This window comes from Cyprinus carpio, chromosome B1 (assembly GCF_018340385.1).
Source record: "Cyprinus carpio isolate SPL01 chromosome B1, ASM1834038v1, whole genome shotgun sequence".
NCBI classification, from domain to species: Eukaryota; Metazoa; Chordata; class Actinopteri; order Cypriniformes; family Cyprinidae; genus Cyprinus; species Cyprinus carpio.
The window spans coordinates 39,414,060-39,428,888 of NC_056597.1; the positions used below are offsets into that span (position 1 = coordinate 39,414,060).

The 14,829-nt window shown below is 35.1% G+C and overlaps 1 protein-coding gene across 1 annotated transcript in view; it reads right to left on the minus strand.

Moving 5' to 3' along the window:
• The window catches only part of LOC109091613 (VPS10 domain-containing receptor SorCS1-like), a 159,669-nt gene that overhangs the window by 39,292 nt on the left and 105,548 nt on the right, over positions 1-14,829 (minus strand). The window contains 6 exon segments of the mRNA XM_042716094.1: positions 957-1,136; positions 2,558-2,647; positions 3,893-4,011; positions 4,817-4,881; positions 8,386-8,459; positions 12,746-12,904. Coding sequence (XP_042572028.1) covers positions 957-1,136; positions 2,558-2,647; positions 3,893-4,011; positions 4,817-4,881; positions 8,386-8,459; positions 12,746-12,904 — 687 coding nt within the window.

Here is a 14,829-nt window from a genome sequence, read left to right on the forward strand (position 1 = left end):
CATTACTATTGCATTTATTTTGTAAGAAAATAAATAAATAAATAAATAAATAAATAAATAAATAAAAATAAATACAGTAAGAGTGATACTGTGGAATATTATTTCAAATACTTTAAAAACTAAATGGTTTCTATTATGACTAATATATATATATAAAAATATATATATAAAAATATAAATATTCTAATATGCAGATTTGGTGCTCAAGAAACATTTCTAATTATTATTAACACTGAAAACAGATGCTGCTTAACATTTTTGTAGAAATCATACACTTTACCAAAATTTACCAAAAAGGGCAGTAAAGACATTCATGATGTTGCAAAAGATTTCTGTTTCAAATAAAGCTATTCACTGAACTTTATTTTCATCAAAGAATCCTAAAAAAAAGAGAAAAAAAGAAAGAAAAAATAATTTCACACAAAAGTTTTTTTTTTACATGATAATTCTAACCATTGTTAATAACCGAGCACCAAAAATAATGAATAATGACTGATCTTAAAATCAGCATATCTATCTATCTATCTATCTATCTATCTATCTATCTATCTATCTATCTATCTATCTATCTATCTAATGTAACACAATAGTATGTTAATTGAAATACTGAAAAAAACATATGTTTGCATGGTACAAAATCTGTTATCATACTGTATTTAACACTGTGTCCATGGTTTCCCCCTTCAGCAATAGATTTAGATGCACAGAGAGTATTCTGGTTTCCTAACTGCTCCTTGTTTAGATAATCCACTGATAGTCCTGTAATGAATACCTAAATTAATTAGCGCTGCTATTAAATCAATTAGCACTACACCCAATTAGCATTAATTAGTGCATTCAATTTGTTCATGCTTTAATATCCAGAGAAATGCAAACATGAAGCAGTGAAATTGAATCAGCACACATCTGTACTGTGTGGAAAATAAATGACACTGTTGTGTTTTAGAGAGAGGTACCTCATATAGATCTATCATGACATTTCCCTCTGGTCCCATACTGCTCATGACGTTCTCCAAAGCCAGCGTGTAGTAAATGCCTCCGGCCTCTGACACGTACAGGTTGTAAGTGTCATTCTGGTTCCACTCTTGAACTGCTGCCACAACCCGGTTCTCATCTGTACTGATCACATGCAGATCCTGGGAAAAAAAAAGAAAAGATATTTCATAAGACAGATCTCTGTGATTTATTTGACAAAAGAATATTCTGCCTCCGGCATTATCCAAATGTTGGCATAAACATGTCAATAAAGAAGTCTATAAAACTGCCAAGGCACGTTGTATAATAGTGGGTTATAATTGATGCACTAGGTTGACAGGTGCGGCCCAGTATAGCTGCACGACTTCAGTTTTGTCTTAGACATTATTTGATAATTATGCAAAATAAATAAATAAATAAATAAATAAATAAATAAAATAAAATAAAAAATAAAACCTAAGAAATGCCTCTGAGCTCCAAATCAGCATATTAGAATGAACTCTGAAGGATCATGTGACACTGAAGATGTAATGATGCTGAAAATGCAGCTTTACATCACAGAAATAAATTACATTTTAAAATATATTCAAATAAAAAAAAATCATTTTAAATTGTAATAATATTTCACAATATATGATATTGTCACTGCTGTTGTACAATAATTTCCCTTTATCTAGCTGTCTATATCTGTATTTAATATTGATACAATGTGCATTTTGTCAATAAAACTGTCATGGAAGTCACTAAACTTCAATTGCCTTTTATTCTCTTGATGATGAGCCGACTGCATTTTCCTGTGCGGATCATAACTGAGCCATTCAAATGATTTAACAACTCTATTCAGTCTTTTCCATCATCAAAAAGAAAAAGTAGGCCGAACTCCAAACAACTTAAGAGCCTTTTAATATTCAAGCATCAAAACATCTTTACCTTTCTCATTTGCATATATCAGAGGAGGACGACTTTAACTTTAATGTGATTTTTGCCTCTAATCAAGCGAGATTGAATATGAATGTTGTTACCGGGATGGCTGGGGACAGCTGGAGAGCAGTGGCGGTTTCACCCCACTGAGCTGAATCCGATTAATAATCAGTATCAGACCCTACTCTCACCTGCCTTGTTTTGCTCACAGCTCCGGCATATATTCTTATTAGGCCTAAATTGAGCTTGTCAGTTGGGCAAATGCAACAAAACCACATGCTGGCAGTTTGCGAATTTCATCTACCCCAGACTGTGCATGGGTTGCTGGGTGTGTGCTTAAATGAGCGCCGAGAGCTTGATTGAATAAAACATGTTTAATTGTCATGTGAGCGCAGCAGATTTTAAGCTTTGAATAATAACACAGCATCCTGAGAGGCGAGGGACCTCGGTAGCATCTGCGTTCCTGTTTTTGCTATTTAATAAGTCAGAAGTAAGAGCCTGCGGGATGCAGGAAAGTAAGAATTTGTAATTTGTTTAGGTTTTAAGATTCTAAAGTCTAGGGACACGATGATCTGGGTCTGAAATAGCAATGTCTGTTTACTCTGTCACAGCGTAGCAGATTCTGACTTCGTGTCAAGCAAGTGTGAATGAGCTACCCTACCTTTGGAAGGGTGTATTTGGGAAGCTTCATGGGTGTAAACACATCTCGCCTGGATGACACGTAGTAGATTGGCCGACCGCCGGTTGACACCTTGGGTAATGGAAGGATCAAAAATAGACAGGACAAAGACGCTTTAGAAAGAAGTAACATTTTGAGTTATACCAGAATATTGGTCACATATTAGGGTTCGCATTATGCATTGCAATATGATCGGTGCAATTCAATCACGTTATCATAATTGAATCACAGTTGAAACTGTGCCAAATGCATGACACAGACTGGATCTGGAGGATTAGTTTCTATCTGTGTTTTAATTATGGCACCTCATAGACCCTGTTTACACCTGGGATTAAGAATAAGTGCTTAATATGGGTGTAAAGAGGATATTCAAAAGCATCTAAAAAAGTAATGCATCAGCAATGCATCCATCCAGATGTGTCCCAGACAGTACACCTGGACTACACTACAAAAGAGTTTGAACTTAAAGGTCCTTGCACACTGAGTTCAAAATGTTTGTATGCACTTTTGTGTGTGTGTGTGTGTGTGTGTGTGTGTTTTTTTTTTTGTGTTTGTGTATCCATCATTGTGTGTGTTCAAAATGCTTGCTACAGATATGAAAATGCAGAAAATCGAACATGATCCAAATTTTTTTATGACGGACGAAAGTTTCTAAAGCAGTGAGGTCGTATTTATTTTTTTAAAGTGCTAAAATTTCGGACTGGAAATTTAAGTGTGGAATACACTATATTCTGTAACTGTTAAAATCAGGGGGAAAATGGCTATCACAAATGACTGAGGATCATTATTTTTTTATGACGGACGAAAGTTTCTAAAGCAGTGAGGTCGTATTTATTTTTTTGAATTGTTGGTATTTGGCATGTGACCGATTAAAACAAATATGTGTTCTAAAATCAGTTGGAATAATAGTCTGAAGCTAAAAAAAAAAAAAAAAAAAGATTTTCTATGAAATCTGTCAACTCAAATCTGTAGACTGGCTCTGACTTTGGCAACAAGCAACTTCTACAGACTGTAAATCGATGCAAAAAAATCTGTCAACTCAAATCTGTAGTCTGTGTGTTTTTTAAAAGAGAACATCCTTCCCCTGAAATCATTTTGAAAAGTGCATACATTTTAATAATGATTTAATGAAGGTACCATGTTTGTGCTTAAATTAAAACTCAAGGATATACTTAGGTATAATAAATTCAAGTATAACTGAGCTGTGGAAAATACTTGAATATTGATACAATAATTTGAAATATCATTGCAATATCATAAGAAAAAAAATAATGACAGCCATACTAGTCAAAGGTTTCCCCTCTATAAATAACTCACCTGAACAAACACATACTCATCTTGGACCACCAGGGAGTTGGGGTCAATGTATCCAGGAAAAGGTTTGCCTTTGTTGGCATCTGTGCAGTTCTGAAGCTTGCATGTGACATAAAGAGCCTCTGCAACAACAACAGGACAAACGGCAGAAAAACATGAAGGTTCAGTATATTGGATTTCCAGACAGACTGAAGAGAGATAATAGTAATATTGATATTGATAACTTAATTTCTTTAAGGGTTTCTCCTATAGTACATTATAGCTGCCCAAAGATTTCTAAAAGTTGCAAATAAAACAAAAATGCTACTTAAGCCTCTCAGCTTCAACATTTCAGATTTAATTCAATGTTTTACTTGCGATTAATTTGTAATTTTTGGTGAAATTTGCTAGCAATTTCTGAGTTAAAACTTATTTTTTTTTATTTATTTTTTTTTAATTTAATAAATAACAATTTAATATTTATAATTTTATGTTTATTTATGTTGGTTTTTTTATGGTACTGTTACTATCAACGCACTTAAATCTTACTTTTATCTTGAGTGGAATGTATATTAAAAAAAAAAGTTAGAATTTTAATTGTATATTTAATTTAGAATTGTCCTTGTATATTTTCATAAAACTCAGATTAAGTGTTTTGAGGGACCACATATAGTAGAGCTGACACATGTAGCTTACTCAGATTGTGTTTTTTGAGTTAGAAATATAGGTTCAATAAAGAAAAGACAAACTCAATTTGTGCAGCATGTTTCTTCATGTTAATTACTGATGACAAATACGGAAAAAGGGATTTGCTGGTGCAGAACTGTACGTTTTGAATTTTAACGTGAAGCATGTTTTGAACCCTCTAAGTGTTGCCTTGTGCCATTTTTGAATTATTGCTTCTTGAAATGTAATCAAAGCACGTCCAGGGACGCCATTCAGACTTACGGGTTTCTGAGATGCTGGTCTCAAGGTGAATCAAGCCTGGCTCTTTATCAAGGCCCAGTTTAGACCTGGAGAGCCCAAAGGAAATAAAAAACAGTGTTTTATAAAATGAGCTTCGGAAAACGAAAATCCTTTGTGTTTCCCTACAACAACAGCTGGGTCAAAATAAGGGCATTGGCTTTTTTGTGTCGGCTAAAAGATCCATGTTAGCCTCCCAAAGGAGCAATGCGGGTTAAGTCGAGAAAGTACCATCAGAACACTCTATCCTATTAAGTCTCCATTTCCATCTCCATCTATCTGTGCTTTCTGACAGAAGCAAGGAGCATATCCTGACATCATTAAAAGTAAGCCCTTCTCATTTGCTTCCCAAGAACACCCACAGGCAGCGCACACAGCTCTCTTGCTCTTTTTAGTGTGGAAAAAAATCATTGTTGCATGAAATATTTATTCGAGACTGAAAAATCAGAGAGAGCTGCTCCAGAGAGGAACACACAAAGGTAGAAGCAGACAATCTCAAGACTTTATCATGACACTTATTGGAAGTATTGACGTTTTCACAAATATAGCATCCCTTGGTGTGCTCTAGGATCAGCCATAATATTTTAAAGGCAGAGCGGTGGATTCAATAAATAGTTACACCCCTTTTGTGCACTGTACTTCGAGTTATCCACAGGGTAAAGAGGTTTATTTTGCAAAATGATAATTAATGTGAGCTGACTGTATAAATACCCACTTATTACACAGCTTCTCAAATAAATAGATGGATGGACATGATATTGAGTTTATATTATCTGTATATTATCTTACAGCTTCTGCTAAGAAAAATGGACCATTACAATGCACAAACAATCACCCGAGATAGGCAAGATGAACAGTGCAACAATATTACAGTAATATAAATATTGAACTCCTCTGAGGTCATTTTCATTACAATAAAAAACTAAGATGCAAGCTGGCACAACTTGTGTTTGTATGACATGAGAGAACAAGTCTGTGGTGTTATGCAAGAGGTATGATGATGATCCATGGCACAAGTGACCAATCAGAATTGAGTATTTCACAAAAAGTTGTGCTATAAAGTTGCCTGCTCACTTTATCAGCAGCCTTGGTTGCAGAAGTATTGTTTTTCCATTCATTTTTCCCATAAAGATTTTTGAAAAAGAAACAAAAAAAGGAAAAATGTTACAAAACCATGAACCAAGCCAACAAGCTCCAAGGTGAATCACAACAAACTTTGATTTGAAGCAAAAAAGTATTTGAAAACTCGAAGAAAAGACAAGTACTTAATGACTTTAATGAGAGAAAGAACTAATAACGACACATTCATAATAATGACATATTCGAATAAAAAAAATTATGGAGAAATATAAAACAATGGATTTAAATATCTTGATTGTATATAGAAACAATATATTTTATGCTTATGACAAAATAATTATTACGGAATTAGCAGTGCTTCATTGAAGTAGGTGGGGCTAAAAAGTTATTTTGGCACAATTTACTTGTTGCTATTCTATGGTGGGGATTTCTCATCAAAGTTTTCACTAGAAATTCTGATGTTGAGCAAGATTATGTATGCACATATTGTGGGCTGTTGACTGATTAACAACCTTGTAGTTCACTTAAGTCTGTCTCCAAAGGTCTGTAAATTATCGTTCACAATCAATTCCACTATGGAGAAAATGAATGGGATTTTAAAGATTATTTATGCAGAAAGTTGACTTGGTTTTTTGTTTAAGTTAATTCGTCAGGTTTTTTTTTTTTTTTTTTTTTTTTTTTTTTGTGTTTTTATTCAACATACTATTATTTTATTTAAATTAGACTTATTATATTGCTTATTTAATAGTAAGCAGTTATTTTCCAGTATACCCCACAGCAAAAAAAGAGAGTGTTAGAACCAGGCAATGCAAGCATATCAGTATTAATTTTATTTTACCTGATTCACACCCAAGATTGTTCAGGTACCTTTAATTAAATTTAAAGGATTCTACAACCTCCCTTTCTCACAAGAACAGTTCAATTTCAAAGAAAATTGTTAAGGTTTCGATTTCAGATCAGTTGTGAAGGTGAAGGTAAAGGACTTCTGACCTGTTCAGTTCCACCAAGACTTTGAGTATTAGGCTAGAAACTAGCCGCATCAGATCAGAGTTGCTTTTGAAGCACCGACAGATACAAAAGTCCAATTCATCCATTCAAAGCTCCATTTCTTCAATCATCTCATATACTGGCTGTGACTATAGTGGTGTATCTCATCAAAAAAAGAATCTTATTTCACATAGTCAATAGTCATAGTCAAAGACACATTTGTAAGGGTTATATGTCTCATCTCAATTCAGATAATAAGACTCCATGTGAGAGTTCATAGAGGGGAACTTGTAAGGATAGATCATTACCAGCCTAAAAATAACGGTACTCCAGGCTGACTCTCTGATGTCTGCACTCTGTCCCACTTTGATTGTGCTTATGCAAAAATCTCACACTACAATGTCCTCATCCTGGTGCTAAATGACTAGAATTTAGATGGTAAAAGACAGACAAGATCAATGAAAAACTGACCAACAAGTTGAGTTTAAATTGTATTGTGATTGCCATAAATTAAATGCAAGGTGACTCACTAATTCTTGAGATGAGGAACATTATTTTTTTTTCTTTATATATATATATATATATATATATATATATATATATATATATATATATATATTTTTTCTATATATATATATATATATATACTTTTGTCTTAACACAAATGTAGCATTATTCACTTTTTTAATAGAATTTGACCATACAATATACCAATCAATATACTTCATATAAAAATATATATAGTTTTTATTATAATTAAAAATACTATTATTTAATATAATAAAATATATACAATTTTTATACAAATATAGCTTGTTTAATATATGTGTATTTTTAAATAATTATGTAATATGTTTTCAGTGTCACAATGGATATGGGTCATCCTGCACTTTCATTTCATTCATTAATCAATGTGAATGCCAGCTTTCAAATATTTAATGAAATATGATTGTACGTTAACTTTTTTTTTACTTCTGTCACCACTTTTGTTGCAAATACCATAGAATAATTTGTGGAATATTTGTACAATACCTAAAGAAAAATAAAAAGAAACAAAATTGATCCATGCCCAAAGTGCCTTTCAGTTCATTCCAGCTTGACCGCTTGAGACCAGAGATAAACATAAAATCGAATTGAATTTAGAATTTATTTCTCAACAGGTCTCTTTAATCACCACAGTCTAGACATCTATTAGCCACCCTGATCAAGCTGAACAATTTTTCCCTAATGACTAAATCATTTGCAACATTGCAAATGCAGACTCTGACTCAGTAACAAGGTCTAATGACAACATTCATTAAAGAGTTTCTAAGCTTTGGACGTGAACCTCGCGAAAGCGTTGGTGGTGAAACACAGTGGGGAAGATCACATCAGCATTGAACAACAATCTGTGTTCTTTGGTTTATTCTTTTATCAGGCACAGGATGCAGGAGCTCAAATGATTGATGTTCCACATGCAGCAGAAAAAAATCACACAGAGAGCTTACCAGTAGAATCGATTGGGCGCCACCCGCTCATGAACGAGCTGCCATCGACGGCCAAACTCAACAGAGCTGTAGAGCTGTGGACGAAAATATTGTGTTAGCAAAGAAATTGAATGAAGATTCTTGTCCCTTCTGATGGTACAATATGCTGCTATAATTTAATTGTACCTCTGCCTATTGGCATTGTTTAAGTAAGTTTGGTTTACTTTTGATTCTTATAATTAGCTCTGTTCCTAAACCTAGTGAACCTTTCTTCAAAGGCCACATTAGGAAATGATGAATAGTGTTGGGAATTATGAACAACACATTACAAGTAAAGCAAGTTATGTAATCAGATTACTTTTCAAGCAGCTAGTAAAGTAACACATTGCTTTTTTAGTTTACAAGAAAATTTCTGATTTACAGCTGTCCCCATGTTGAGAGAAATCAGGAGTAAGTGCAGAGGTGTTGTGTGTGCTGTGTAAACATAGTGGTTACTGTAGACTAAATGTGAACATGCATTTACTCATCTCACTTGGACAAAAACAGTTTCAGTATTCCTCAAAATGAATAAAAACAGTGAAAATGCAAACCTGCAAAAAAATTATGTTTGGAAATTTAATTTTATTAACACATATCACAATGCAAGTTAGAAATATTATCATATAATATATTAAATATATGAATTAAATATACACTGAGTTATTGACCAAGTAATTCAGTCAAGAGCAGAGTGATTTTCTCTTTCTTCTTTAATTAGCATTAATGACAGAACGCAGCAGGATTATAGGCCTAATGCACAGATCTAATATACTGATACACATCCCATTTTCTCCGTTTACATTAATTTAAGACATAACCACCTGTTTAAGTAAACACAGCATGAATGGCAATAAAAAATAAAAACATAAAATATATATATATATATAATAAAATGTGTATTTTGTACAATTAACTGTGATAATATTTCTATTTTATTTTTATTTATTTTTTATTTAGTAAATGCAGCCTTGGTAAGCATGAGGGATTTCTTTCAAAAAATCTTACCAACCCCAAACCTCTCAGTGGATTTTTTATTTTTTTTATATATATAATTTGTGTGTGTGTGTGTGTGTGTGTGTGTGTGTGTGTGTGTGTGTGTGTGTGTGTGTGTGTGTGTGTGTGTGTGTGTGTGTGTGTGCGTGTGTGTAATTATGTGACTGCCTTCTCCAAGTAGGTTACATGTGATGTTGCCTTAAAATTGATCCAAAACAAGGTATCTTAGAAGTCAGCATAATTAAGCTGTCAAGCTTTGGGAACAGAATTCGCATCAGAAGCATGCCAAAGAAGCCTTAAAATGCTGCTTTCGTAGGGAGCTAACCAGGTTTTGGAACCAAGCAATTAAAATTATGAATGACTTTCCAATAAAACACAGAATAAAATAAAATCTTAAAATGATCATTCCAAAATTAGTGGAATTACAGCGGAAAATTACAGTGGAAAATTGGCAATCAGCAAGAGAATAAACACTGAGATCTGAAATTCTCAAAATGGAGCATAAAAAAAGACTTGCGTATATGTTTCTCAATGTGGCAGTAAGCATCTATATACAGTATAAGCATTTATGTGCATAGTTCTTTGGGAGAGATCATTTTATATAAATGGCAAGCATAAATATGTCACACTGGTACTTACAGCACTTTGGAATGAAATGAGCCATTTGAGCAAAAGTTTTCTCTAGGTGTGAAACTTCACTTGCCTTGCAGAAAGCAGCCAAGGGGTGTGTGTGTGGGGGGGGGGGGGTTCAATGTTCAATGTAGCACTTGTATTTGCATCAGTTGGGAACCGTGAGATCATAATTTCATATCCAGTATAACATCCTGACAGTGGGTGGATGGAGCTCGGTCATATTTAGACACAGACTTATGGGAAACCAAAGGAACAAATCAAACTGGATCAAACTAAACCAAATCAGACAGAACCAAGAATCTGCAGGGAAGCACAAAAGTGTTGAAGGTTACTAAGCTTTCCATTTTAGCTCATCTCCTCTGTTTACTGTCCAATAAATAAATAAATAAATAAAAATCAACAAATTCAGAAACCTTGCCAATGAAATTACGGCAGCAAAAGTGTCAACACTAATAAATTATGCATTTATTTGTGGCATTGATTTGAATAGGGTTTAATTACACTAGTGATTGTGTTTTCTTTTCATACCGTTTGCTTTTGCGTCTTTCAGCCGTGGCTAGTCATGCAAATTGTGCAAACAGTCAACTATTAGCCTTCAGTTGGCAGATAATTCTTTTTGATTGTTTCCATTTAATTGTAATTCATTCTCATTGGCCCTCTTTCAAGGGTGAAATCAATGTTGATTTGTCAAAATTAAAGTCAAAGCTGTTTAACAACATCACTTGAGACTTGAAACTGTCATCATTTAATGATATTGCATGTCACTGTGAAAATTTTTGTTGTTTGAATTTGAGGTTTTTTGACATGCTTGAAAATATATACATTTATATTGTACAAGAGGGCATGAGATGCTGAGTCCTCTAGCGGACACTATGGGGACTGCCACCAGCAGGACTGGTGTCTGAAGCACGTGTGAAATAAATCAATCCCACTGACCCACACAACCTGTGACGTCACAGGCGGGCACCCATAAGCATAAAAGGATGCCTGCTGAACACGTCACCAACTTGGTTGTCTGAAGGAGACATGAAAACAAGCAAGCACTAGGCATGAGGAGGGGATGCCGCATTCCGTTCCCTCTCTGGGAACCATGGTCACATGTGTAACTCAAGACGTTCCCCTTCTTGGGAATGCACATTGCGTCCTCTAGCAGACACAATGGGGAACGGAATACCCACTCAGCCATGGTGCATGCCTGTTTACCTGGTGAGAGGGCCCCAAAAGAAGTGACAGATAAACACTGAACCTTTCCTCAGAAAGGGGGCAAGCCACTGATGCCTGGGGCCACTAACATAAGCTTAAGAGAGGATAAACTTAAGGGACAACAGGAGAGACAGCTAGAAGAGGCTCAGGGGGCTGCCTACTTGAAAAACCCTAATAAGTAAGCAGCATCTCTTGGTGCTTTTCTGCCTCTGTGCCCAACTCTTAGAGAGAGGAGGGGTGCAAGTGGCCACGCTACTCTTCTGATCCTGCCTATGATCCTCAGATCGAGACGGACCAGCTCTCGAGCGTCCTCTCCACGGGGGGATCTTCGCATATCCATGCTCAGCCACACCCTCAGCATCAGCATAATCCACATGCTGAAAACGATGCAGTCGAGCTGAATATGGCTTGTCCCATGATCTCACTAACTCTGTGTGGAGGTCAGGAAGGAAGTGGAGACTCCTGGGGGAGGGCAGTAAGTGCTCGTTTAATCTGCCACGGGCGGGCTTCTGTCTTTCACATGACCAGACTAAATCAAGCCTCTTAGTAGTCCACGTGTGTGTGTCCTTGTGTGTCAGAAACCTGTAGGACACAGAGGCACACACTTTCTAAAATGCCCACTTGCCTTAGTTTTCTCCATATCGCCTTCACACGCACTGTCAAACAAACGGCTCCTAAAGACAACAAAATTGGTGACATGTTCGGCAGGCGCCCTCTTATGCTTCCAGGGGTCTGCCTGTGACGTCACGGGCTACCTGGGCCAATGGGATTGGAGTTGTTTCACACGTGCTTCAGACACCGGTCCTTCTGGCAGCAGTCTCCATAGTGTCCACTAGAGGATGCAGAATGAGTTCCCTAGTAGGGGAATATTTTGTTATATCATTCAAATCCACTTCAAGGAGTAGCAAAAAAAAAAAAAAAAAAAAAAAAAAAAATTAATCAATTGATTCTAATCCAAAACTAAAAAGGGAAGGAATTAAAATGATTCATCAGTTGGATAGAGAAAAAACTTGACTTGTTAAATTATCTTTTGATATGATTAAATCTGATTCTTAACAATCTTTTCAGAAGAATAAAAAAAAAAATAATAATAATTTATTAGCCCTAACCATGAGTTTGAAACCATATAATTAATGATAATTCCCTGCGACTCGGGATGTATAAATTGTCTTAATTGCCAACTTTACTGAAATTTTCTCTTTAAGACTTATTTCCTCTTGCATTGATAATTGCCTTCTAAGGACATATTTCAAGCCTAAATACAGATTAGCATTCATTTGCACACATGCTTTCATTATTATTATGTCTTGCTCTGCAATTTGTGGCTAAAATGTTCTTTATACAGTATGCAAATACTATCGATTCATTTTTCCTTTAGCTTCCCTGCATTTGGTTATATTTGGCAATAAAACAGCTTGATAATTAGAGAACTGCATGAATGGTGCTTTGCTGAAAGCGTTGTGCCATTATCAGATGCTGTTTGCTGTATGATTTAGCTGAAATGATTTTGCACCTTCTGGTCATGGCCATAGGCAAGGATCCAGTCCTCCTGCTCAGGGTGAAACAACAGGCTGAGGATGTAGAAGTTGAGGCGATATTTTTGATAGGTTGCGCCTTCATCTGAGCTGATGAGCAAACTGCTCTCCACCTCTGGATCTGTCAGCAACATGATCTGAAACACAGAAAACATGTTCACAGTCTCTGTCTCCACTGTCCCTCAGGGACCAAATGCCTCAGCTAGTGGACCTCAGGAGCTTCATCTGTGATCTTCTGTTCACAAATAGACATTGTAGAACATTGAGAGACTGCAACAACAAGACCAGTGCATATGTCTGCCTCAATAAAACACATTCAGTTTAACTGAAAAAGAAATTTATCACAAATAATCCAAGATTTCTGAGAACAACTAATTCATTTGGATAGTTGGTTAAACAGTACTACAGAAATATAAAATATAGCCTATCCATTTAATATATGAAACATACTAAAATATGATTAAGTTATATAAATGCAATTATTATATGTATATTTATATAATTTTTAACAATTTCCTGCCTCTCTCTCTCATGACATTTGTGTTACAGTATTGCCAAAGCATTTTAGATGTGTAAAATACAGAATATGATTACACCATCAAAGTAAAAAGGAGACAAAAAAAGAGTAATGAATGAATAAATACATTGAAATAAAAATAACAACAGCAGACAGTATTTCTAATATTAATAATAGTAAATACAATTATATACAATGAAGAATGTCAAATAAAGCAAATGCATACAATGAATTAACCATTTGGTATGGTGTGTATGGTGCATGCATATTTTGCAGCTAGTTTGACTTCCATCTAATCCTCTCCAAGTATATAGCATAGTTTCACTGGGTCATCCAGAGGAAAAAAAAATTATAATAATTTAATAGTTCAGTCTGTGGAAAGAATATTTGCCTTGTAGTGGTGTATTTGGGGCAGACAAGAAGAAAGTGTTACTCATCCTCTATTTGATTTAAAGGTTTTAAGTGCTATAAACAGGTCCCCAGTGCATCTACCAACCAAGGAAATGTGAAATTGGTTAACCCAGTAACTTTGTTTTGGTAAGCCTTTTTCTGCAAGTGTTTGAGAAAATGAGTGCATCAGTTTTCGCTCCCTTGGTGACGCAAAGGGATCTCATTATAATATTACAGATCCTTCATCTGTAAATTTCCACCCACAGTGCAGTCATTTTGATTTTGCAAGTGACAACGTTGTACCAGCTCTAATGCCACAGTGAAAGTTTGAGCAAAACATGCTAACTGTTCTGTCTTTAGCTGCACAGATGAGCACAGAACACTGTGTAGAGTCCCAGACTCAGAGGAGACAACAGAGCAGTGGAATTATTGATTTATTTACTGTATATTACTGCTGACACACAGATATAAAACATTTACAGACATAACCGACAGTTTTTGTAACTCATGTGTGTTTTTAACGTAAACTTGTGTGTGAATAAGAACTTAGTTTAGTACTCACATGCTGTGACGGTTGCTTTCTGTCCATGTGCTTCAGATGTGTGCACTCAGAAAACCCTATATCAGAAGCTTAAACTAATATGGTTTAAAATGCATGATTTAAGCGCTATAAAACATGATAATCAGAACCAAAACTGATGTTTCTAGCAGGTCCGAGCTGTAATGATGCAGCGCTATTCCGGAAAAGGGGGCGGGGAGCAGCAGATCATTTGCATTTAAAGAGACAGGCACGAAAAACAGCCTGTTTCTGCTTCCACTCAAAATAGGCATTTCCAAAATGATATAATAAATTATCTGTGGGGTATTTTAAACTGAAACTTTACGGACACATTCTGGGAACACCAGAGACTTATATTACATAATGTAAAAAGTGGCATAATTTATCATCATCTTTAAGTCACAGTATTTGCATAGTCGCTGTTCTCTCAGTATCCAGGATTTTTTATGTCTTCCTTTCTCTATTTCTAAGTTTTTGTCTTTGTTTCTATATTTTTAAGGTGTTTGTCTTTATTTTGGTTGTTTTTTTGTTTATTGTTTTGATTGTTGTATTTTGTTATGTATTATTTTGTATTTTGGAGGTCAAATTCTTATACT